At 35.5% G+C, this 26,556-nt stretch overlaps 1 protein-coding gene across 12 annotated transcripts in view; it reads left to right on the plus strand.

Moving 5' to 3' along the window:
• The window catches only part of KIF16B (kinesin family member 16B), a 146,982-nt gene that overhangs the window by 71,973 nt on the left and 48,453 nt on the right, over positions 1-26,556 (plus strand). For 5 of the 12 annotated variants that reach the window (XR_011140542.1, XR_011140541.1, XM_068940409.1 and 2 more), the window contains exons 16-23: positions 4,113-4,195; positions 4,352-4,440; positions 11,541-11,573; positions 11,932-11,985; positions 13,722-15,080; positions 18,537-18,695; positions 19,579-19,684; positions 20,346-20,396. Coding sequence is in view for 10 of the 12 variants with exons in the window: in XM_068940409.1 (XP_068796510.1) it covers positions 4,113-4,195; positions 4,352-4,440; positions 11,541-11,573; positions 11,932-11,985; positions 13,722-15,080; positions 18,537-18,695; positions 19,579-19,684; positions 20,346-20,396 (1,934 nt within the window). In the remaining 2 variants the exon portion in view is untranslated. Of the gene's footprint in view, positions 1-4,112; positions 4,196-4,351; positions 4,441-11,540; positions 11,574-11,931; positions 11,986-13,721; positions 15,081-18,536; positions 18,696-19,578; positions 19,685-20,345; positions 20,397-21,384; positions 25,920-26,556 lie in introns of those variants that run through there. The other 7 variants (XM_068940404.1, XM_068940406.1, XM_068940408.1 and 4 more) reach the window with 4 other exon arrangements.

Consider the following 26,556-nt stretch of genomic DNA (forward strand, 5'->3'; position numbering starts at 1 on the left):
TTTGCCCTTCTAGGAGGAAAGAAAAAACATCTTGAAGATAGGAAGAATCTTCCTAGCATATATTGTACTGGCACACCCAACCATAATTCTGAAACTAGGATCCTCTCTCTTCCCACCATCTTCCTATATGCACCTACTTTTCCACAGTCCATCCCCATCCTTCTGCATACCTAAATGTATGGTCCTGTATGGGTGCAAACTGGGCCTGGAATTACATGTTCCTCGCCCTCATGCATCTTTACTGTCCAACCTCTTTTTCCGTACTTCACAAACACTGTCGCACAGGCAGCCTGAGCATGGTCCCATCATTTCAGCTGGGTTCTCAGCACCACCTGAGCTGTTTCCAGAAGCCGTGAAGCAGTTAGAACAGACCTGTCCGCTGGAGCAAGTTAGCATACGCCAGCTGATCAGAGGTAACAGAGGTTTTTAACTCATGACCTCGGTAAAGAGCTGGCCCGCTGGCAGTTTATCACTGATACTCTGGCGTATAATAGCTTGCTTTTGTGACAAGTGGCAGTTGACTTGCTGACAGTGACCTGGCCTGGACTTGTGCCACATGCGAGATAACACTAAAGAACAGGTAGTATGGAGAAAGTGACAGATTTTTCAGCAGCAAATCTAAGGTTGGCATATTTTTTTAGAAAAACTTTCTGGGTAGGGGGAAAGTCCAACCCTCTTTGCCTTATATTTGGGTAATCCAATTGATAAATGGTTAGCATTAGAAGCACTGGCATTGATGGCAAGGAGAGCAAGAGTTGCAGTTGCAATGACTCTTCTTTGCTTTAGCCTGCTGTGTTACAGAGGGAGTAAAGATTTTATGGGCCTCAGAAGAAAGTAAGATGTTATTTCCCTCTTCCAAGCCTAGTGTGTAACGCATAGTGACTTGTTTTTGTCCTGTGAAGAGTGGAAACTAGCTTTTCTTTAGATAGAAAGAAATAAGAAAAAAAAAATTGCACCTCAAAAGATAGGGCAAAGGTTGCTTTTGAGTTACTAAATTGTGGAAGAACAGCTGCCTAAGCTGCCCCATAGATTTTCTAACCTGACTGAGCCTGAAAGACGACATCAGATGGGAATAACTTGATGAAATAACCTGTTTAACAACTTGTGCACAATAGGTGTATCCTAGCTGTGGTAGCATTTAGTCTCACAGCAGGAAATGCCAGAATCTTTAAATATCTGCTTCAGATATCTCTGATTAACTGCTGTTATATTTAAATGTTTCCGTTTATTATTAATAACTATTCATTGGAAACTGTGTTAAGTTTTTAGACCGTTATAGAATGTAGATTAAAAAAAGAGACATAGTAATTAATTAATACTTCCTTCTTCAGATTACTTCCAGCATTTGTAAACTCTGGTTAATGTGCCTTTTTTGTGTAAATGAAACTTTCTACAGTATTTTTTTATTCTTAAGAACATCTGCTAGGATTTCTAGAGATAATTGAATTAATATTCACACACTGGAGTTTGTCCTTTGCCTTAAATTTATCCTCTACTTAAGCTGAGTTTTCCATTTTTAGGCCAAACTGTCAACCCTTCCATAGCTGATATCTCCCACTTTTATTTTTTTGTTTTTTTCCCTCTATATTCATTAGTTAAAAATAACTTTTAAAATATTAGGGATATTAATTATAGATACGTTTGTTTGTATAATTCCAAAATACTGATCCATGTAGTTGAGTGATTCTTGATGATATTTGAACATATATTCTCCTTATTTATTTCATATGCTTTCTGATCACTTATGTGTAGGTGGAAACTAGCTAAATTACCGGATAAGAGTTCCTCGAATGATGCAGACTTTTTTTATTGCTTGTTTTTTTGTGTCTTTTTAGTAGTATCAATGTATTTGATAAAACTTTTTCTTTTTTTTTTTCCTGCCGTTTTGCCTTCAAGGAGAGTGAGAATTATTCCTTAGAGTAAATAAATGGGAAGCAAAACCCATAGAAAATTCAGTTATGTTTCCTTGACAGCATTTACTCTACAATTTGCACACATGCATTCAGATGGGAAATTGCGTTGTGCAATAACATAATAATGGACATCTAAAATAGTGCTTAGGAAATATTATTACAGAACAGTTTTGATACAGACTTTTTTTCCTAAATAGATAAGCAGCACCATCACAGCCTAAGTTCTGTCAAATGTGAATTAAGATAGTGCGGTTTTGCCTGAATTGTAGAATACTATAAAAATTAAATACCCTATAGAGACAAAAAGTAGCATCATGCGGTAATATCTGTAACATGCTTAGATACAAAAGAGGAATTTAATGGGGGAGGAGCTGTAATTCCTGTTCCAATCTGTCCACTGGCCATATTAGTGTACTAAATACTTCTGTAAGAGTGCTTCATGTTGTCGACAGGCCGCGTATCTGTTCTCCTTCCACGTGTTCAGACCTATGCCAAATCTCCTGCCATGAGCATGATCATGGGATTTGGAGGTGCACTAAGAGAGAAACAGAGCAGTTGTTCATTTGATCAGTCAGTCATTTTCAAATGTTCATGATCTTGTTAAACAGTCATGATCATGACTGTTTGCTTTTTACATTTGTAAAGTTAAGAACAGTTATCTACAGTTTTACTCATTCTGAATTTAAAATTCACTTAAGCTGTTTCCATTTAATGATGTGGTCAAAAATGTGTGCAACTAATTATTTTAATCTTCGTTCCAAGCTGAAGAGATTTCACTGAAATCCTCGCTGCTTCCTCTGCTAAAATAATCAAAAACCTGCTCCAGGCAAACAGCAAGATACATATGGAGCAGATACATATTTGGGGAAAACTGTGAGCATATGAAGCAGTTGTAGAATAGAAGGAGTTTTAGTGCTTTCACTATAGCAGTCATGACCAGCAGGGACCCTTTTTAATATGCTTAGACAAAAAGTGTGCCCAGTGCACTTTGTGAGGGAAAGGCTAACCTGCAGCATCACATAAATTACGACGATGGGATCAGAATGTCTTTGCAATACAAACCTACATACAAATTTATGAAAGGTATTTCTGTTTAAGATTAGACTGGGATAAAATGTTAGTATGATCCAAAATTGAGGTGTGATGTAGACAGTAAGGAGTGACACCGTGACTACAGTGATTTTTGCCATTGACTTTGCTAAGACTGAGTGATCTTACTTGGGTTGATATTCTTGATTAAGCTAATTTTCAGAGGAGCATTCTTAGCTAGTGACAGTATTTCATTCTCAGATGGTAACAATTTGTTTGCAGTGAGCAGTGTAAATGCAGTTCTTTCAGACTATAATTGTAATAGCAGCTTCTTTTTTTAAAAAATGCATCCCACTGACAGATAAATGATTGATTCTGCGGTGGTTAACTTAGAAGACTTCCATTTCATGACAGCAGAGAGACATCACTGACAATATATTTTTTCGTAGGGAAGTATTAATCCTGATGCCAGTTTCTTCAAAATATGATAGCAAATGCCCGAAAACACGTTATTTGTGACCTGTACTTGATTAAACACAATAGTGGATGTTTATAGAGCAATATAAATTTAATTTTTCTCCTTGAAAATAAGTATTAGGAATAAAAGTCTAAATAATCTTGATTTGAATAGTGGTAGATTTCAGTGTTGTTCTGTGTAAAGATAAGAAAGGTAAGTGGGAGTACAAATTATGGAGAAATGGAGATTTCAATTTACGTGGATTCAAACCTGTTTTGGATCACTAGTAGATGAGTGAAAGTTAGTTTGTCCTTAGCCTTAGTTATGGGCGTTCCCGTTGCATTTGGCACTTGCTGGTTTCTAGCCTCCAAAGTAGCAGTGTTGAAAGAGTGTATAGGAAAAGTTTGGGGCAGCTGCTTCTGCTGCTTCCTCTCCTTCCTCATCTAAACTATATCAACATGAGTGATCTTTGTGTGCATGATTGTGTGTCCTTTTTTTAGGTAGGAGCATGAAGGAATGAACGTATATATACAGCAGTTAACATAGCTGTGATCATACATCTTTATACACTTTAACTCTTTATTACTTTAAGTTCTAAATTTAAGTTCTTTATAAAAGTCTTTGCTTACGTTTTGGTTGATTGAAAAAATATATGGCATTTTCAGGTGCAGCATGTTGTCAGTAAATGGTGTGGTTTTCTTTCCTCTCATCAGGTGCTGTTATATTACTTGGAAGAACCAATATGTTTCGCTTTAACCACCCCAAAGAAGCTGCCAAGCTAAGGGAAAAAAGAAAGGTGAGCTTAAATGAGTGTTTGGGGGAATTTAAGTTTTATTTAATTTTTTTCCACAATTTTCCCCCTGATATAGGCACATCTTGATTATTGTTGTACCTTTTTTTTGTAGGCACGGTAGTGTTTGTCTAATACTTTCATTTTATGGTCTGTTGTTAGAGTGGACTGCTGTCTTCCTTCAGCTTGTCTATGACAGATCTTTCAAAATCTTGTGAGAACCTGTCAGCAGTTATGCTTTATAATCCAGGGTAAGTATATTCTGAAATGCAGTTGTATAAATTTTCGTGTTTCAAATAGTAATAGAATGAATTCTAACAGTAATAGAATGAATATTTCTAATAGTAATAGAAAATGTTTTGTTCTCAAGTTAATTCTAGTGCATGCTAAATAATAGGCTTCTGAATGATGTAAAAACTTTTCAGAAATTTTATTGGAACTAATATTTCAAGTCTGTACTAGAAAATGGGATAAAAGGACTTTGAGGAGATTTCCATCATGCTGAAAACTTGCTCTTACAAGGGATCCGCTACTCAAATGGAAGAAGTAAGAAGAGTAACTGCACCAGCAGACAGCCACACTGACAGATCTGACACTAATAAAGTTATAGTGCTTGGAGTTCAGGAGGCAAGGTTTGGCATTAAAACCAAGACAGTTCAGCACAATTATGATACTGCAAATTTTACATTTATTCTTTCTTGAGAATTACAAGATAAATATTTTTTCATAAGTAAAATGCATTGTAAACTGAAAATTAAGTAAGATTTCTAAAGTTCATTTAATACCAATACAAGCATAAAAAGGCTGGAAATTAGTGTCTTAGGTTCTCATTTATATATCCCACTTAGTAGGTGGCTAGGGTAGAACATGGGGAACGGTTTTATTATACAGTTAAAATGAAATAGACTGCTTCTTGTAGAGAAGCTGTTTTTAATGTTTTTACCAGTGTTCTTAAAGTGATTTAGAGGAAATTGATGGTGTTGTGTCCTGATTTTTTTTTTCCAATGGCTAGTGCCTGTGTTTTGAATTGAGAATGAGATGAAACTCCTTAACCACCTATGTGCTTTTGAAAAATTGGTCATAAATTGAATAGCAGACTTGGACGGTGCAGCTTTATTCCTAAGTTTTACAGCAGAATTGCTCTTTGTACATTAGAACGTAGGAAGATTGGACAGGTAATGACAACTTCAAGTTAAATAATATATTAAATATTGTGGGTATGTGTAATAGCATGGCTTCAAATGTGATTGTTGCTCTCTTGCTGCTAAGTTACTTAAAAAGAGCTCAAGACACGGAGGTAGCTGCTCATAATTTACATCTTTTTTCAGACAGAGATGAAAGAGAAGATCAGAACATAGACTTCCCCCCCCCCCCGCCTTCCTCTTTCAGCCTTTTCAAATAGGTTGATCTTCCATTGGCAGTTGCTGTTGAGGGCTAGGGAAAGTTCCTGGCACTTCAGTTACCTGTGTTATGAATCTGCTGCCTTGGGCTCTTCCTAGACTAATAATGTTACTCTGTTTGAATACTGTTACGAATAACTGCATTACACTGCACAATGCCAACCTTAACTTTGCGGTCACCATAGACTAGGACATATTGTTTCAACATTGCTTTAGTTGTAATCTTTCAGATTTACAGTAAAATATAACAGCATGGCAAGGTCCAGCTTAAGAATGATTTCCTTGCCCAAGGAGTTCAGATAATGTCAAACCATTTCTGATTGAGAGGATTTTTTTTCTGTGAGCCATGTAAAAATGTGTCTGAAGTTACTTGATTGCCCCTGGGATGGAATAGACTGCACCAAATTCTTATTTTTCAATGCATTTTGTGGGAGATGGCTTCTTTTTTCTTTGTCCGATATTTAAACACCTCCCCTTGCATTCCTGGAAATCATACAGTATGACTAGTATCTTTAAATTATAAATATACTCAGCAATTTTCAGAAACACTGCAATTTTTCCTATTTAGTACGTCTTGTAACTTTTATTTCCCTCTTTCAGTGTGATTATGAGGGAGCTACTGTTGTTGAAACTGAGGATGAGATTAGGTGAAATACTCCTTGTATTCCTAAACACTTTCATGCCTGTATTTTATTAGACAGTAAGCTCTGAGCAGAGGGGTAATTATTGCTAGTCTCCTGCTCATCTGCGTTCAGTTGATCCTTATGAACTGACTTACAAGAATGGGTGTTTTGTCTTGCTTAATTTGTAAACACAAACCAGGATTATGCTTAAGGCTCCCATTACAGGAGGAGTGCAAGTCTACATGCCTGTCACTTGTTTGTGAGCGATAAAACCTGTTGGAGGTTGTTCCATTGTCACTGTTATGCACCCATATTTTTCTCTAAGTGAGGAAGCTCACAGTTGTGTATTCGTAATTTAAGCTCCTACCCCTCTCTTCAGACCCTTCAAAAAATAATCTTTTCAAATATGACTGCTTTTACTGTTTTAATGACTGCTGCAAAGAGAATGTAGGCTCTGAAGTTTGCTTTGCTGTTTAACTGAACCATGATCTTAGAAAACACTGGAAGAAAACATGTTCCATTATTAATGTATCTTTATGGACAGCAGCTTGACCACAGCAGCTTTTTAGCTTAGGCTGCGGTTCCATAGCAATGTTTAATTTGTCTAAGTAGACTCTGACACTGTTTTCTTTCCATTTTCTCCTTTGGGACAGCACTGGGGTTTTTCTGATTATGTGGTGATCTTGTCCAGAGAGGTAATTCTATTTAAAAAAAAAAAAAAAGCTTTGGGTAAAGTAGACCCTAAGTGTTTAGGGCATAGTAATAATAACGATAACGAGGCCACATCCGTAAGGACTTAGACAGCTTGCAGAGCACCTGAGTTCTGGACTTGCAGCTGGGCACGCTGCTGAACAAGTGCAGTGCTACAGTCGTTATTTTTCTGAATGGTGTCTGTGTTCAGCCTGAGGAAAGCGTATTCAGTAAATCTAATCTCTGGACATCAAAGGCAAGGTAATTGTAGCAAAGTCATTAGGTGAAGAGGAGCGTGTTGCTTTCTAGGAAAGCAGATGGAAAAACGTTCCTTCACTAAATTTGGCTTGGATTTTATTATTATTTTAGCATCAGGAGTAACCTAGGGCTTGGACTACTTCCTTTGTTATAAAGAGTCATAATAAACTGTACTATTCCCTCATTCCTGGGTTGACCAATAGAGCTTTCATCAGTTCTCATAGTGTAACGGTATACTGGTCACCAGCAATGTAGATCTAGATGCAGCAGCAGACCCAGTGTTTTTTTGTGGGATTTCTGTAGGTCACCAGCATTCTGCCTATTGCTAATTTACTACTTTACTACTAATTTACCACTTTGAAACCTTCTTTTCTTCCAATTTCAATATTAATAACCTGGCAGCTAAATTTGCAATTTCTGTAGATTGTAGTAAGCAGTTTATACGATCTATCATCTTTAGCAGTAAGTGGCAGAAGAGCCTGTAGGTTACTGCTTTCAGTTGTTGTGATAGCGGATAAATGACACCTGTCCCTATTGTGACGTTTGCAGCGAAATTTAGGAGGAGTTTGACTCCTAGCTTATGCTGAGAACTTTCCCTAACGTGTCTCATCTTAAATTGTAGAAAATTCGTTCTTGATTTGTTATTTATGGTAAAGGGATAACTTAATTTGTGCTCAGTAGCTCAAGAGTTCTGTTAGCTAAATTTTTAGACTTCTTTTTTTCAGTCTGAACATTTGTTAGTGGTGGTAACTGAGGCAGATAACATCATGCACAGAACAAGATCTCTTTGCGTTATCTTAGGTGCTGTACCTGGTAATGATTGCTAAATGCTGGTTGATTAGTGGAAATTGTACCTTTTGCATTTCTTTCTATACAGTTTTTCTCTAACAGTGAAAATTTTGTTTTCTCTAAAGAAGACAGCTCACACATTTTGCCTACTGTATTTTTCCTGTGTGAAGAATCATAGTATCGTCCTTACAGTTGTGTTTTCAGATGGGTGATCTTTGTGTGTGACTTCTGTTGTGTTTCTGAGTTTGACTGTTGATTTTCCATATGTGAAGATAACTGCACAAAGTTTTGGTTTAACATGCAAAATTCTTTGTACTTCTAGTTCCCAGTCTTTGTCTTTAATCTGGTATCATGCAACACTACTCCTGCAAATAAGCTTCAGATAAAATGGTGTTTTGCTCATAGATTATTTTGAAGATTTAATTAGTGGATCTTTTATGAGTAATGTTACTCTGTAACTCTAAAAGCACTCGTGAGACCCCTTAGTATTCTCACGGATTTAGCTTTTTTAAAATTTATTATTATTAAATATACAAATTGGGCTACTGAACTAGCGTTGTAGCATCTCTGTATTCTTCCCAGTACTCGCTGTTTCCTAATACATGTAGTGACAGTTCACACTTTTGTGCTGTGTAAATCAAGCTGCTGTAGTGCTGTACTAGTAAAAGTGACTTCCTTTTCTCTGCAGCTTGTCTACACTGTTCTTATCGCTAGATATGCCACATTTCCCAGGAAAATGGAGACCATATAATTCTACACTGATCAGATTAAGTTCTTTTGTGAGAGTTCTACAAAAGAAGAAAGTGTGGATTCTAGTTCTTAATAACTGCATTGGTTTTAATTTCAAGCTAATATTTTTTTGTATTCACAGCAGTGCTTACGTTTATTAAGGGGGCAGAGGTTATGTGAGAAAGATTTTTATTAAGGATAGAGTAAAAGAAAATATGTCAGTCTTGAATCTGTGCTTTGTAAAACTGGCAGTGATTTGTTATACCCACTAACGTTTTTGATAATATTGAGATACTCTGAGTAGTTTCTTAGAGAGGCAAGGTTTCTGAAAATATTGACTGCCCATTCTACATCCCCCAGATCCTCTTCTGTCCTGAAATAACTTAAGAACCGATAACCAGCTGGAAGCAAATATTGCAGAGGGCTAGTGGTCTCAAAAGTAGAGAGTTCCTAAATGTGTTGTGAAAGCAAACAGCCAGCTAAAAAAGGCGGATGTTGCTATTACCCCTACAGCAATAAAGGCTGCAGTGTGAATGCTCTTCATAGAGAATCCCCCTGGGGTAGGGAGCGCTATGACTATCCCCATGGTAGGAGAGCCTTCAGTGGAGCTCAGACCTTCTTAGGCATCAGAAAATCTACACAGCAATAAGACACTAAGCTGCATTAGCCCTTCAGTTCATAGGACAACTATGTTTTATTTTTCTAAAGCACATTGAATACACATTTTTAAAGCAGCTTTGTGTAGCATTTGGAAGCTATTGGTTGAGGGAGGGGGAAGTTGACGGTATTCCACATTTTGCTTTGGGAACTAGCCATATTCCCTTCAGAAAGAACTATTTCCACGTTGTTCGTTCCTGTCTTTTCTGAACAACCACCAGCTTCATTTCAGCGTGAGGTCAATCTGATTGCCACGACAGCGCTGTTCGAGGTGGCAGAGAGACGCTTCCTGAAAGAGTCACAAAATTTTCATCACTAATCTATTTTTACATCACAGTCATTGCTGTGATGGCTTGTTTTCTTTGCATCAGATCTCAATCAAAAGTCGGTGACCATTTTTATGCCTGTATAAAATAATTTGCCAAGATACATGTTTTACAGGGCAGTAATAGTGCAAAGTGGTTTTGCTCTGGGTTTTGCACATTGTTACCATTTTTGACAAGTTTTACTTCGTTATGGCTTAACCAAATATGAGAATTCTTATAAATCGCCTTTGCCAACTCTGTAAGCAAAGAAGGTCATCTACGTCTGACAGTGCTCAAAGGGCACCTGCATTTTGATAATGCAAAGCTATATCCCCCAGGATCTGTGTTATTTTGGACTGAAATAATGACAAGTATGGTGAAGTTTGTCAGCTAAGCCCTAGCTAAGAAGTGAGAATTAACAGCTGTGGATTCTGGAAACAGACTGTAGCCAAAGCAAGGGCTTTTGAGATAGAGCATGAAAAAAAGCTTGGTTACCACTGAATTAAGCTTTTGCTTTGTGAAAGTCCCTGAAGATCCATTTTTATTCTATATCTTGGATAACTTTGTGGATTTTACATAGGTGATACAGAAATTGTGATTGAATGAAAAATATTAAATGATTATCATCCTTCCCTGAGCTGTAACATTGAGAGAGTGCCCGGAAGTGCACTTCCTCGACTTTTCACTTAATGCAAATGTGAAAGGACTGTGAGTCACATATTTATATGATTGCCTTAGATTGTGTATAAAAGACCCCCCACACACACACACACATTTGTTAATATCTCAGGCAATGCAGAAGGCACTTTTTGAAATGAGCTTGTGAGAAATGGGGAAATATGTAAATTGTTAAACTTGTGTTTCTTCATTATTGAAGGGGTTCGAAATGTGCTTCTTGAGCATTTATTGAATGGAAGTTCATTTAACTTGCTTTATAAACTTTACACTAGTATATTTTTTGCTTATTTTCTGAGTATTTCCTTTCCATCATGGGTAGGTACATGTGTGATTTTAGAAAGAAATATTAAATGTACCTGTTTTTAAAAAGCTGTCTACACAATTACAGTCATGACAGCGTAAATCTAGCTTATGAAGTAGTTTTAAATTAAACTGCAGTTCCTCAAATAACCAAAGTTAACTTATGGTGTGGTCTTGCTCTTTTTTTTTTTTTTTTTTTAAACCATTTATAAGCTATCTCACTCACTAGCCTATGAAATCTTTAGTTTTAGTGAGTCTGAAATAACTGGATATTTCTGTATTTGGTTGAATATTTCAGTCCGTATATATAAGTTCTCTGTGCTTTAAAAACTGATGACTAATGTTTTGAAAAACTTTCTTACAAAAAGCATAGATGTTGCGAAGGAAATTGAAAGCAAAGAAAGAGTTCTATGCAACAGTACTATTAACTAATATTAAAAATAACAGAAAATACTCTCCCTTAATTGTTCAGAACTTTGTCAGACTGATTACATTAAAGCCTCAAAGTATTTTAGATGAATGGTCTTTGTTGCATTCCATGCTTGGAAATTTCAGTTTGCGTGAATTTGAAGTGTGTCAACCCCACCGATTACATCATCGTAATTATTTTTTCTTAGGAGGAAAAGCAAGAACAACTGCATCCATGCTCTTTCCCTTCTCGGAACTGGCCAAGTTAATAAATGAAAAGATTATGAGTATTGACTATCATAGACATTTGAAAAGCTTTTTTAGAAAAAAATAGCTGTTTAAATTTGACCTTGAGCTGTAATGCAGTTGACTATTCTCTGAATCTAACCGATTTAGCCTCTATTTAAGCAAAATGTTATCAACTTGAAAATATTCTTTGCTGCTAATGTGTTGTTTTTTTGTATCAATTCTCTTCTTAATTGATCACTCTGTTTCCCTCTGCCTCCCATGGCAGTCTTTTCCCTGTGAAAGGACCGATCTGTCTAAGGTAGAGAAATTCAATTTCTATGTATTGATTGCCATGTCTGCATGTAGTTAACTTGCAGAGGCTGTGCTAATCATTAATCTGTCTTGTTTATCTTTTTAAATATTTTTTTCCCCCAAATTCATTTACTTTTCTGTTCCTACACAAGTGTCAGGCAGCATGGTATCTAATTTGTAACCCTAATAAAGGAAATATTTTCAGTTATTGTAGACATTAGTTTTTAGAAAACCTTTTGATTTCTGTCATTATTATAGTCTTTTAAACTGACACCATGGATTATGTAGCATCCTCCTTTTTTGATGTGAAATTTTTGTCAAGAAATAATACTGTTTAATTGATTTTTTTTTCCTTTTTTCTCTAGACTAGAATTTGAGAGACAACAACGGGAGGAGCTTGAAAAGTTGGAAAGTAAAAGGTAACTTTATTCTCCGTGGTCTTTAGATATGTTTTTTCATATGTATGTGTGTGTATGTATATGTCTCATATATAATTTCATATATATTTCATATATATATGAAAAAGTATAAAAATATATTAAATTGAAAAAATATATAGTACACTGTGGACTCATTTAAACCATTGTTTTTGAATCACAGCATTAATCAGCAAGCAGAGAATCCTGATGTAAATAAATTTAACCTGTTTTTTCTGTGAAGGCTTCCAAGACTTTAATTATTTTCTTGAAGAGCTGTTGATTCTCTTTGATTAGTAACCAGATAGACATGCTGAAATGTAGCTAAAATGTGATCTTTAGCAAAAGAAGTACCAAACTTAAAGTTATCAGGTAGGTGTACTATATACATGTAACTTATGGTTCTCATTCTTAATTTTCATTATATTACTTTAAAAGATGTCAAATGAGATCCTTGGTCTTCTCCCCCCCCCCCCCCCCCACTTGAATTGCCTTTGGATGTAGTCTTGATGGAAAATAGAAAACTTAACACTTCAAACTTGGCTTTTTTAAATAAATGAAACTATTGTGGTAGTATGGACACACCAATAGTATTCATCAGAACATTATTATAGAAATTAGTTTGAAAGACAAAACAAAGTATTGTTGTCAGCTGATGAACTGAATTGATTGTTCTAGCTCATCATATCTACAAAGATTTTAGAAGCAGTAGATCTCAGCATCTTACACATCACAGCCTTGCTTTGATAAGCTGAAAGAGTCTTTCTGCCATCTCTGCGTTAGACTGCTTTCTCAGTTGTGAAACATCTGTGTATATAATTGGATTGAGTTATGTAAACTCGAGAAGAATAACTCTGAAGCATTAGAAGCTGTTTTTCAGAAAAAGATACGATAAAGACGCTGATGTTTTTCCTTTTTGTTATATTGATATGACTTGAATTCATGTTACTATGAAGTTGCTTTGCTTCTGCTTTAGTTTATCAGACTTCACCTTCTCCAAAACTAACTGAGTGCACATTGTCTTCATGTGTGTTCGGGCAATTGTATTATGGGGACGATTTTGACATACCTTTGAGTCTCAAGTCTTTCCTCATTTGGAATTCATTGGAGCCTTTAAAATTAGTATGATAGAGGACATAATACTTTGTCTTAAAGTATTTTCTTCTCAAATGAATCTGTTCCTAAACTTATTATCCTGTTTATCAATAACTTAGATGGGTTAGAGAGAACCTATTAAATTAAGACATTATTTTAATTCAAATTTGCTGGAGGAAAATTTCTACTCAAGTCCTTTTATTGAAGTCTGTGTATTTAAAAAAAAAAAAAAAGTTTGTGTGTGGATATACACATCTATATTTGTATTTGCTCTTCAGTGTGTGCACTGTGTTCTATCAATATTTTTACTGAATTTGACAGAGCTTATACAATCTAATTTTGTTCTACCAATATAAATGCCATTAATGTATTTTCCTATAATTTCATATATCCACAACTTCTAGTGCTGATATAAACTGTATTAATCTCTTTACCATTTGTCTCCAGCACTGAGCCAGTTCCAAGTAATATAACATCTTAACCTGTGGCAAAACAAAATTATCAAAAGAAAAAAATCACTTTAAACCGTTCAGAGTGCTATGTACTGCAAAATCCTTATCCAGACCTTGTTAACTTTGTAGGGAAATGCTGTCTCTTAGAGAAAAGAAAAGTTTGAAGTCTCCTATGTAAATATTTTGTTGCAGGAAACAAATAGAAGAAATGGAAGAAAAGCAAAAGTCTGACAAGGCAGAACTTGTAAGAATGCAACAAGAAGTAGAGTCACAGCGCAAAGAAACAGAAATAGTGCAGCTGCAAATTCGAAAACAGGAAGAGAGTCTGAAACGGCGAAGTGTACACATTGAGAGCAGGTTAAAGGATTTGCTGGCTGAAAAAGAAAAATTTGAAGAAGAGAGGTTACGAGAGCAACAGGAGATAGAGCTTCAAAAAAAAAAGCAGCAGGAAGAAATTTTTGCTCGGGTCAAAGAAGAGTTGCAGCGACTACAAGAACTTAATCATAATGAAAAAGCAGAGAAAATGCAGATTTTCCGAGAACTAGAAAAACTTAAAAAAGAAAAAGATGAGCAATATATCAAGCTGGAATCAGAAAAAAAGAGACTTGAAGAACAAGAGAGGGAGCAAGTGATGTTGGTGGCTCATCTAGAAGAACAGCTTCGAGACAAACAGGTCATGATAGAGCTACTGAAGAGAGGAGATGTTCAGAGAGTTGAAGATGAGAAAAAAGATCTTGAAGATATTAGAGAATCTCTTTTGAAAGTCAAGGAAGCCCGATCTGAAGGTGATGAAAACTGTGAAGAGTTAGAAACAGCACAGCATAATTTCATGGAGTTCAAAAGAAAGCAGCTAGAACAGTTGAATATTTTAGAGAAAGATTTAGTTCAACAAATGGATCACCTAGAAAAGGAAGTAGCACGTGAGAAAGGAGCTCTGGACCACTTGAAATGTGCACATGAAGAACATATAGATATTGTCAAGAAAGAGGATGAAAACTTTGTGGATGCTGTACTCAAGGCTGAAGAATTTGACAAGGTAAAGCCAGCAGAATATAGGCTCCAGTCTAAAGCACGCCAGCTGGAATACCTGAGGAATAATCATTTGCCAGCTCTGCTGGAAGAGAAGCAAAGAGCTTCTGAAGTCCTTGATAGAGGCTTGTTAGGTTTAGATAATACTCTCTATCAGATTGAGAAAGAAATAGAAGAAAAAGAAGAGCAGCTTGCCCAGTATAGAGCTAGCACAAACCAGTTGCAGCAGCTTCAAGAAACGTTTGAATTCACAGCCAACGTAGCTCGCCAGGAAGAAAAGGTTCGGAAGAAGGAAAAGGAAATCCTTGAATCAAGGGAAAAACAGCAGAGAGAGGCACTGGAACAAGCTGTTGCTAAGTTAGAAAGGAGGCACTCTGCTTTGCAACGTCGTTCCACGATAGACTTTGAAATTGAGGAGCAGAAACAGAAGCTTGCCACCTTGAACAACAGCTGCAGTGAACAGGCAGGTCTGCAGGCTAGTCTAGAAGCTGAGCAAAAAGCCCTGGAACAAGACAGGGAACGGTAAGTGTTACGGTAGCATTGAATTACTGCAACCTGTGCGCAAAGAGTAAATTTTCTTATACTTCAGAATTTCAGAGAGCAAATTGTTCTGTTTTCCAGTGTCGAGTTTTCTGTTGAGCTTAAATTAATTTATCGGGAATTGAGACCGTGTATTGCTTTTTAAAGGATTCTTGTTCTCTAATTTATTTCTGTTCTGTTCAGATACTTATAGCAGCATAGTATTTCCATTAATCACTGCAGTATTTGAATTTTGTATTGCCTGTTCACAAAGCTCAGGAAACCTTATGCTCTGTCTTTTTGCAGCTATTTACACTTATAAAATTAATGTATAATATTTTGTTTCTTTATATGGTTGTTCAAGATTTATATCTTGATAATTGCAATAGACTGCCAGCTGTCTCTCCTCTGATGATGTGCTACATACTTATAGTATTCAAAGTAAACAGATGTAATATTTAATGTTTGCTTATTGGTTTCAGAGCTAAAAAAATATAGACTAGCCATATATCCATGTAAAATTTGATGTTAGCTTTGAGCTTATTTGATAAATATAGAGATGCTTCAACCCAGCTCTGTGTGATGACAAAACCTTTTATGTACAGAAGCAATCTCATCAACTATACATATGATGAACTATAGATTTGCATTCAGGGTAAGTTTGGGAGGGCCAGAGAAAGGTAATTCAGAAAAGGATGAGTATTCCTATGCTGGAGAAGAGGAAGAAATTTTTTTTTTGCTTTGTTTTTGGCCTGCACAACAATCCATTGGAATTTGTGCATTGAATTTAGGTGGTATGGGAAAAGGGCAAAATTGCCATTTTTTAAAATGTAATTTTCAGTGTTGTCCAATTTGATAATGCTAGAATGTTAAAACATTTCATTATTGGCAAAGTAATGACTTTTTCTTAGGATAGCATTTGTGATTTGTTTTTTAATATTCCAGTGAAGATTCACTGGAATTCTTCTTTCATACACATTTCAAACAGCTTCTTGATTAGAAAAATCACTCTAAATAGACCAAAAATAAACTTACCTATAAACAAATTGATGAGTTCTTTTGTATCCTTTTTCTTTTGAATTATTATCAGAAGATAATAGTTTCTTTTTATACCCCATGCAGAGGTTACTGTTTCACTTTACAAAGCTACATTGTGTGGATTTTAGTTAAACATTTTCAGTACAGATTTACTATTTTGTTGTGGATATTGCCTTCGTTTGTCATAATTATCTTGAAAAGCATATGACTGGTTTTGTACGTAGAGCATCTAACTTGAATAAAGTCAGCTATAAACAAAAGGGATGTTCCCCCAAAATGGACAGCTCTTAGCACTGAAGAGACTGCTGAATTGTGTGATGGTAAGTGGAAAAATACTGTAGTCAGCTCAAAGGCTGAGATTTGAGAAAGATACTGAAGAAGTGAAAAGACGTTTTTCTTTTCCTTATTTGAAGTCTTCTTGCACAGACTTTAAAACAATTTGTAGTCTTTGAGTGAATGGCCCGGGGGCCTGTATAATTCAGGTCAAAATATCATTTATGCACTGACAGGGATAGTTGAGTGTGAACACTTTGTCAGGAGAAAGGCTGAAGATATCTAATAGTATGTTAAATGTTTTGGGCTGGTTGAATCATTCGTGTGCATGAGTGTTTGCATTTACAGTTTGCAGTAAATTGGAGCCTGTGACTTCAATGTCTTGGGCACTGTAGTGAGTAAATGAATTGTATATGTTTATTATTATTTATCTAGATAACTGTGTGTGATGACACATTCTGGAAAGAGGGGTTCAAATCAGTGTGAACAATCTGAAGATTTTTAAATGCAGCGTTCATTTGAAATGCTGTATAAGCATAAATCCATCATATCTGGATAAACTTGTTTTTTTCCAATTTAAATAACTTTTAAATAAGTAAGGTAGCTTAAATTCTCGCACCTCCAGGGGGGACCCCCAAAACAGTAACTGGAAGTTACTAGATTTAGTGCATACACATTTTGTCTTCATTGGTACGAGATTCATGACAGCAGAGTGAACATAAAGCAAATTTAGAGTCATCTTTCAGATGGAGGGCCATGTAACTCAAAAGTAAGAAGGCGTAGGTTAGTGCACCGGTGAATACGTCACACAGCTAGTTAAGTTTATAGCTATAGTAAGGGATATCTTTTGATAGCAGGAGGTGTACAAATCAAGAGGTAACCTATGTTCCTTTAATGTAATTCTGATCTTTGCAGCTATATTGATTTTCCATAGATGCAAACACTCTTTCATTTCCATCAGCCATCTCCCGTCCACTTTCCCTCAGGATGCAGGACTGTTTTGCTGCTAATCAAAAGCCGCAGATGGCTTCTAGCTGTGCTGCAGAAAGTACTCTCTCTCTCTAAAAAGGAAGGAACGATTCAGCCTGCTTTAGTTCAGCCTAAGCCTCTGCATTTGTCCTCTCTCTTTCCATTTTTTTGTTTTAACCTCCAAGATGAAATAAAGTAGTCAAAATGTCAAAATAAAGAAGTCATACTTCTGAGGCTATATGGCTGAAAAATTTAGATACATGCACTTGTTATATGTGTGGAATGCTAATTTTTATAGTTTCCCCTTCTTTTGTAGGAGGTTCTTTTTTTTATTCTTTATTTTTCAAGTAATGCCTAAAGAAACAATTACCTTTAGAGACAAAAATTTTAACAGAAACAGGGAAGGCTATTACTGTGTTTCTAATCTAATCTCAGCTACAATGCAAGTGAAAAGTATGCTCTGCAGATTACTTTGTTATTATGTAGTTTAATTTAACTAAGTGATAAATATTTCAAGAAGTGCTTCTTATTTTATGCTAGAGGTCTCAGGCATTTTCAGCCAAAAGTACTGTATCAAATTTTATATATTTTATTATGTGCATGAATCTGGCTGATGTGAAATTTATTTGCAAGAGACAGTGAGGAGGTTTCTACTTTGGAAGATGATTTATTAGGTATAAAAATAAATACTAAATTTTATTTTGTAAGTAAATTTTCAAAAAAAAAAAACAGAAACAAGGAATAGCTGGAAATTAATCAGATTTATGTTTTGTACCCAATTTAAAGATTTTCTTATTTATCACTAGAAGCCAAATAACTGAGATCATCAATAGAGTCCTGTAGTAAGGAAAGTTTATTCAAGTGATCTTGGTAGATAAGCAGCTTAAGTCTTAGGAATTAATATTTAGTGTGCTAAGTTAGATGCCAGTTGCACTGGAAGTTATTGAAAATATTTTATTTAGCTTAACCTTGCTGTTGTAAACTGTGTTTCAGCTGTCTTTATTTTCCTGTCTAAATATGCTTAAAGAAACAATAGGTATCTTTATATCGTCGTAAATATTAATAGCTAAGATCTCGCATGCAAGTATCCCAGTGTAAGTACGGCACTTCCCGCGTGAACTCTGGGAATCAGTGGTGTTTTAAAACAGACGTGAATTACATTTCAGGATCTCTTTACAGCCTGGACCAAGAAATTCAGCAGCTGAAGCAAAAAATATATGAGGGCGATGGTGCACAGAAAGGAAATCATGGCATATTAGAGGAGAGACTTTCCCATGCCAATTCCCCTACGAGCCCAACAAAACCACAGCCATCCTCTGTTCCACTAGTTGATGATAGGTAGGTAGCCTGGATGTTTGCAATATTTTGTCACAACTTCAAACAATAGCTTTGGAAAAGAAATAATTTGGAAGATCATTCTGTCAGATTAGACTGTAATTAAATGGCATATTTGTACTTAAGAGTAGTCTAGACATAAAATTAATTTGCTGTGCTTTACTTCAAATAACCAACAAGCTAATCTGTGGTTCCTGTGCAGTTTGGTTTAGAATAAAGGTTTGCACAGCTGTAGACTTAAGTGCATTTACATTGTTTTTATATTTAGAGTTACTTCATACGGTATTGCTTTATGCTTGCTGAAAGCAAAAAAAGTAAATGAAATTGTGTTATGCATTTTTAACAGAGCAGCAGCCTGGCATCACTTAAAAAAATATTATTTTTTTTCTGTCAGTTCATTTTACACTTATGCATACGGTAATTAGTATCAACTCTTGGAACGTTCTTTTTGCTTGAAGATAAAGATTTTGTTAGTCTAAGTTGTCCATATTACAAAACTGATAAAAGCAAACTATTAAGTAACAAACAAACTAAATCCCAGCTTTCTGTTTCCTCCTCATCTCTCTAACCCTCAATGCCCCTTCTGTGTGGATATGTACACATAGCAGTGGCTTAACCTGTGGCCCATTAAGTTATCTAATTGTGTTAATAAATTGTTAACCTTGGTCTGTTAAATGAACATTTGCTGAAAAGTCCCTTTTCTTTGCAGAGGGATAAAATTGGTGTAACATTAAGCTTGCCAGTTAAGAATTGGGCAATATTTAGGGTTCATAACTGTTTCAAAGAGCCCTTTAACATACCTTGTTTTTTGTTTTTTTTATTTAAGAATATATATATTTATATATATATATATATTTTTTTTTTTTACCTTGCATATATCTCAAAGGATAAATGCCTTTATTGAACAAGAAGTGCAGAGACGGCTTCAAAATATTCATCGCAAATCTGAGGATAGCCATGCTAGCCTGTCCTGGTCTACAGAAAGTTTAAAGGTGAGCAGAGCTGGGTAGAAAATACTGAATTTCAAGGCACCTTGTGCAACCAGTGATCTAATTTCATTGTTCAATAATGTTGATTTTTTTTGTGTTTATTTATTTTTAATTTATCAAAAAACAAAACAGTAAATTGGGGATGTCAGTTTTAGGTTTTGCTATTCTTTTTTTCTAGTGACAGTATTATGTTATATTAAAAGTCTAATAGTCTTTGTGATGAAGATTGTGTAAATGGCAGTGAGAAGTTTTCAGATAGAGTCAAAATCTTCATTTTATGCTTTTATAGTACACTGAATGAAATTCAGTCTTTGTGATGAAGATTGTGTAAATGGCAGTGAGAAGTTTTCAGATAGAGTCAAAATCTTCATTTTATGCTTTTATAGTACACTGAATGAAATTCCATCTAGAAGAATGGTGACTGTTTGCAAGAACACTAGTTGCACACAAATGCTTTTTTAAAAACTAATAACCTGATTAATCAGAAGATTAGTTTAATTCAATTTCAAGATAGTTTTTGCATAAATATAAACAAGAAATTGGTCATTTTTGGCCATTAAATAGACCATTAAATCTCTTCCTATAAATACTTCTAAAGCAACTTGTACAAGGAAGGCAATTTATTTAAATATTTTATTGTTACCTACACCTTTTTTGTTCTTAGGATAACGAGAGGCTTAATAATGGCACTGCTCAACGCAAGCTAAAGTATGAGGTAGGTCATAATTTGTCAGAATGAAATGGTTGTCTTAAATTATGGCTTGCCTGGTAATTAAATTTCTTAACGTTTAGCTACCTAATTAGAATTTCAAATTCATAGAAAGATTAATGGCTAATAGAGAGAGCAACTTATTTTGCCGGCTTCGAATTTTTGCAGTATTTTTTGCAGGTTGGGCACAGCTTTCTCCTTATTTGAAATGTGTGTTATTAAGGTGGAGGTTTCTTCCTTGTTTTGTCGTAATTCTTAATGTGGCACAGTATCCCTTTCCTGTTTTTAGAGGAAAAAAGCTTTTAAAGAGGAGCAACTAGGTTGTTGAATTCAGAATACCGTTTCATGTTTGTAACTCACAATGAACTCACTGCTGGAAGGGTGTTTGAAACGTTAGCAGTAACACCAGGGAAATTTTCTGAATATGTCGTGAAGATTTAATGTATAGACAATATTATAGGTATTTTTCAACTGAGCCTTAGACCCCTCCCACAGTGTTTGGTTGCCTAACTTTTACTTGAAACATATGGTTAATTAAATCTTCAATTTGGAGAGTAGCTCCTAAATATCTTTTCAGACCTGAGCCTTTTTTTTTATTATTATTTTTTTTGAATTTTACACTATCTTCGACTTAATAGTGTAGGACTACATTTTGTTTCCTTATTGTTTTAGGAATTTAATATTGCAATTTTCTGGAGGGAAACATGAAAATAAAGAGCATATGAATTTCTACGTTAGCCTTTTTCATGTATTTTTTCAGTAAAACAAATATAAACCAAGTGAAATGGATACTGTACAAAAGAAAAGCTGGGAAGATCAACCATTCCTGAATCAGACTCAATCAGTTTTCTTGGCTATGATCTCTTAAATTTTGATTTACTTTGAATGATTATACAAACCTAATAAAATTAAACCTACATTTAAGAAATGTTCAAATCAGAAAAATTTTTTTAAAGGTGTTTCTATTTTTTCTTTCTTTTGGAATTTTTAACAGAAAAGTCAACAGTGGCAGCCACATTATGACTTTCCATTTTTATCTAAAGATGGCAAATGTGCTTCTGAGTTGTATGGAGAAAACACAGGAATAACAGACCTTAAAAGACAGAAGGCATATGCAGAGATGTGGAATGTATTTTCTAGTCCTGGAAGGATCTCCTCCCCTTTTACATCAGAAGGTGCATTTGAGAATGAAGGGAATAATTTGGAACAGGAGAGCTTTGCTTGTCTTTATGACACTGAGAGTAACTTTATTCAATCTAAGAATATAAATACTTTAAAGAGGAAGAATGTTCCGTATCAGAATGTTTTATCTACTTCCTTACAAAGTCATGACTTAAATAATGCGGTTTATTCACACGATAAGGTTGAAAATTTCAATCATTTTGATGATAAAAGAGGTGTTTCTCAGGATTATGACAGCTCGAGAAGTGAACCTGATTGTTTCCACTTGCATCACATGTCTCCTTTAGGATCTTTAACTTGTGCTAATGAGCAGGCTAGTTTTAACAGCATATCTTGCCTTGTCTTTTCTCAGTCTAACATAGATTCTGAAATAGCCTGTAAAGAAAACAGTCCATTTAAGACAGTGCATCAGACAATCCAAGGCCAGTCTAGTAATTCTCAGCCTCCAACTGAAAAAGCCCCTGATTTGATGTCTTCTAAGTCAATAACTTCGTGTTTTGATGGGAGGCCAGAACAAAGCTATGGTTTGGGTTGTCTTTTCAGTAAGCTCTCCTGCTTTTACAAAGATACCAGTAATCATCTGCTCAACAGGACCGTGGTTTCTAAACAAATTAAGGAGCTGGGAATTTTGTGTGACAAAAGTGAGAGATGTGCGCAAGTGGTATCATTAATAAAAAAACTCCCGTTTGTAAGAAATTTGCAAGTAGGCATATTTTTCAATTCAGGAATGAATCAAGACTTATCTCACTCTACTAACGACACTAAAGCTCAAAGTGATAATGTCATTCAGCTAGAATCCCCAGTGCAAGAGGATATCACAGCGTGCGTAGGCACAGAAATCTCAAATGCATGTGCAAGAAAACTTACTGAAGGATTTGCATGCTGTTGTAAAAATGAAAAATTGGAAAATAGTCCTGTGTTAAGACAGAAATTTGTGCATTTTTCTGATATCCTTTTGAAGCTTCAGGTCTGTTCTCTGGAAAAAGTGCTGGAATATTTGACCTGTGCCTTACCTCAAATTTGTATTGGTATGGAGGAGTTAAAAGGTGTATATTGGCTTGCTGTTGGCAATTGCAGAAGACCTGATCCAGAACCTGCCTGCTTGCTTTTGTTCAGTTCTGTTTTGTATGCCGTTGTTTTGTCAGTCAAACAGGACATTTGTCCAGATTCCTTGGAGATATTTCATAAGGTTCCGATCATCACAATAGAAGAGATTCAAGTTGGTTTTGGTGGACAAAATATTAGACTTCTGTGTTCTGCTGAAGATAGTTTACTCACAATATTTACCTATAACAAACATTTCACTCAGAGAATTTGCCATGACATAAGTGTTCTGATTTCTGCAACAGATGATGCTGTTTATTTAAATCACCAGCTCTTGAGGGGTGATTTGATGCAGATTTCGCTTGACTGGGCATCAGAAGTAAATGACTTAATTTTTTCAAATGGAGTACGATTGTCCTGTAAATTCAGAACTATGTTAGCTGATCTGGTCTACTTGCTCCATGAAAATATGGGAAGCAATAAGCCTTCATTAGGTGACATTCAGGTACTGCTGTATACTACAGTGAAAAAAGACTGTTTTAAGCAGACTGTATATAGATCTCTAGTTCTTACAACTACTCACATAGGTCTCTTGAGGGAAAATGTCTTCTACTCTGCACCTAACTTTTCGAATACTTTACTCCAGCGATCACAATTTGACAAGCTTCAGTTGTACAGTTTGAATGATCTCCGATGTGTAGTTTTGCCAGAGAAAGAGAATTTCACAAAAATTGAGCTTGTTTTTTCTAGAAGAAGCAAGATTGGATCTGATTCAGGAACTGATTTCTCTAAATACAGTGAAAAAGAAATAAATACTCAACTGACAGTCATCCCGTCTTTTCTTCAAAACAGTTTGCCTCTCCCTTCAGAAATCTGGAAATTAACATTCAGCTCAAGTGAAGAAGCCATTTGGCTAATTATGCATCTGACTAGGTGTTGAAATCCAAATACATGTAGGTACATTCAAAATAAGAGGTAATGAATACTGATAAAATACTTTTTTTGTCAATAGGCACAACAGTCCTTTGAGTTTTTAAGGGAGTACCTTAGGGTGTGTATACACGTTACCAACAATCATTATTATTTGATTGTTTCTACTGGTGGCTTTCTAATATAATTGTAGAAACATTTTCTTGGAAAGATGAGGAAATTAAATGTTTCTATTTTATGTGGTAGGTGGATCAAAGCTATAATTACAGCTGTGTCTTCAGATTTCTATTTTGGCTGTTGTTTCTGGCTCCCTCCATTTCCAATCCATCTTAATTAATGTCGTCTGCGTTCCTTCTTGATTGCCTTTTCCTTAATCTTTCTAACTGTCTTTGTTTTTCATGATTCTCCTCTATTTCATGTCCTTGATTGCAAATGTTGTGAAACATTGAAATATTTTTTGTGTGTTTGAATTGCAAAGTGTTTAAGCCTATGGTGCATTTATTCTCTGCTGTTAGGCTGTTTGTAGCTTTCATACCTTACAATTTTGGGAAGAATAACATGGACAAGCAATTCTCTTACGCTTCGGAGTTTTGTGTTCTCTTGGATTAAAGTTTGTCGCAAATGTAAAAGGAGTGATGTCTACTATTTGAAGTCGTGCTAACTGAGGTACCAGGGACTGATGGATTTGCTCTATCTCTTTCCTCTCGGGTTTGCTGGCTTTGCCTAGAGCCGGGAGAGTGTAGGCTAGTGTGAGCCATGGAAGCAGCAAAGCAGATCAGCAAAAATGCAGAGAGCATCCAAGACTTTTTGCTTCTGTTCTTACAGGGAAACAATGCATAGCTTATTTGAGTCATTCTTTATTTTGACCAAATAGTTAACCTGCGCTCCCCTGCAATAGAGTAAGTCTATATAGTCCCTTGATGTGAGTGCTTGAGGAAAATGTGATGTGAAAATGAAGGAGGTTAACTGATGCAGAACTGCATTTTGATCTTTGGTCATGCTACTAAAACTGTGGTAGGACAAAAAATTCAAGGTTTGTCATTTGTGTACATGTTTCTCACATTGTTAAATGGATAATTAGCAACTCCGGATAATGCCTAAAGGATGGAATAAATTTGACCCACAAGATGTGTCAGATACCCGACCTGAATTTCCCCTTTTTCTGCTTACTTACTAACGTGGTTGATGATGCTGTGAGATTGCATCTCGTAAAGTCTGCTTAACATTACCTTCCAAGAATTAGTGGAACTATTGAAAATTTAAGATTTCCAGTTGTCAAGGCTCGCCTGAAGCTTAGTAAAAGATTATTCTTCACCTGTTACTCCTGTCAAATGTTCAAAAAGAATGCATAAGTTATTTCCTCTCATCTTCTGTTTCCTCCCTTCTAGCAGGAGCTGAATACCTTTAAATGCCATTGCTTGAATGTGCCATCTGCCTTATTTGAGGAAGATGGCCCTTGGCAGAAAAACGGTGGTATCTAATCTGAAATTCTAAATTCTATAAGCATATTGCCAGTAGACATGCAATCTTCTTTCAAGCGAAGTTAGACTTGGTCTGTCTACTAATGTAAAAACATTTCCCATTTGTTCTTACCGTATGTTAAGGCATGATAATGTAATTCACTTGGGGTTTTAAAAGAAGGAACTGCTGTGGATGTGGAAGTTGTGGCTGGAAGGAGGAAAGGTGGTTTGGATAGAGAGTTATGGTTATCTTGCATAACAAAACCTTATCCTCCCCTAAGTAATTCCAAAGAAAAGAGCAAAATGTATCATTTGATTTTGAGGTACATATATATTTTCTTTTAATGAACGAGTGCATGCAAATATCTTGCAGAACATGAGAGTTAGACAGGGTTGTTACTCTCCTGAGTTGGGGTTTAAGATAGTGTCATTTCAGTTAGAAAGTGGTTCCCGTGTTGACATCCTGAAGGCATTTCTTCTGAGTCTTGCTGAGTGTTAAATGTCAGTATTAAGTGTCAGGACTGTCTTAACCAAGGCTGCTAAATGACAACGATTACTGCAACTAATTCTTTTTCAGGTTATACCCACAAGTTAAATATGTCTGAAATGTCTGTGCACATTGTGTTCTGAACATCATGTTTTTTTCTGTTTAAGTTTATTTTCATATCTAACTTGATGGATATTCTGCACTTTTGTGAAAAAAAATTACCTCCATTATAATATCTTTTATTCCACTGCAAATTAAACATAATGTGACAATGTATATTTATGGCACTCAAAGCATTATTTAGTCTATTAGGACATGTTTTTCACATGCGTTTTGCTTGAGATTTTTTCCTCTTTAACTATTAATTGTTTGTAATAGCTTCCTGGAAATGGCTGACAATAAATTACATGTTGACAGAGGTGATTTTAACAGTGACTTTATAACTTTATTGTTGTTTTAAAACAGATGACATAAATATTATTGTCAAGGCAATGAGCTCCTCTTTCTCCCAAGAAACAAATTACTTTAACACTCCTGAAAGCTAAGTTATGGTTGAAAAGCCAGTAACTTGGGCAGACGTGAAAGAAGGGCAAAATGGAGAGTAGAGGAGAAAGTATTTGTTGTGTAACCAAAGCTGGCCAAAAATGTTTTGCTATTCGAACACAAACGTTTTTTATTTTCATTTTCAGTTAGAGAAAAAAAAGGAACATTTGTGGAAAGCACTTTCTTAATAAAGCCAGTTAATTGAAACTAAAATTCACTTTCTTTGACTGCATTTTCTTTTTGAGTAATCTTAATGGTAACATTAAGGAAAATGGCCTTGGCATTTGTAATTGACTGATGAAGAAGTAACAGCCTTCCCTTCTAGAGAGCTTTCTGGTATATCCTCGTCCAGCTGTCTGCAACAGGCAGCATGCAGAGAGGCATTTATGAATAAGTTCCAAGTCTTCTTGAGGTCAGAAAGAGCTCAAGAAAAGTTACATCATGTGTACCTTATTTAATTCTAAAATGCCTTTGGATTTAAAAAACTGAAAGCTTTCTGAATTGCCTAGATCCCCTCCAG

The sequence above is a fragment of the Struthio camelus genome, chromosome 3 (genome assembly GCF_040807025.1).
Source record: "Struthio camelus isolate bStrCam1 chromosome 3, bStrCam1.hap1, whole genome shotgun sequence".
Classification (NCBI taxonomy): Eukaryota; Metazoa; Chordata; class Aves; order Struthioniformes; family Struthionidae; genus Struthio; species Struthio camelus.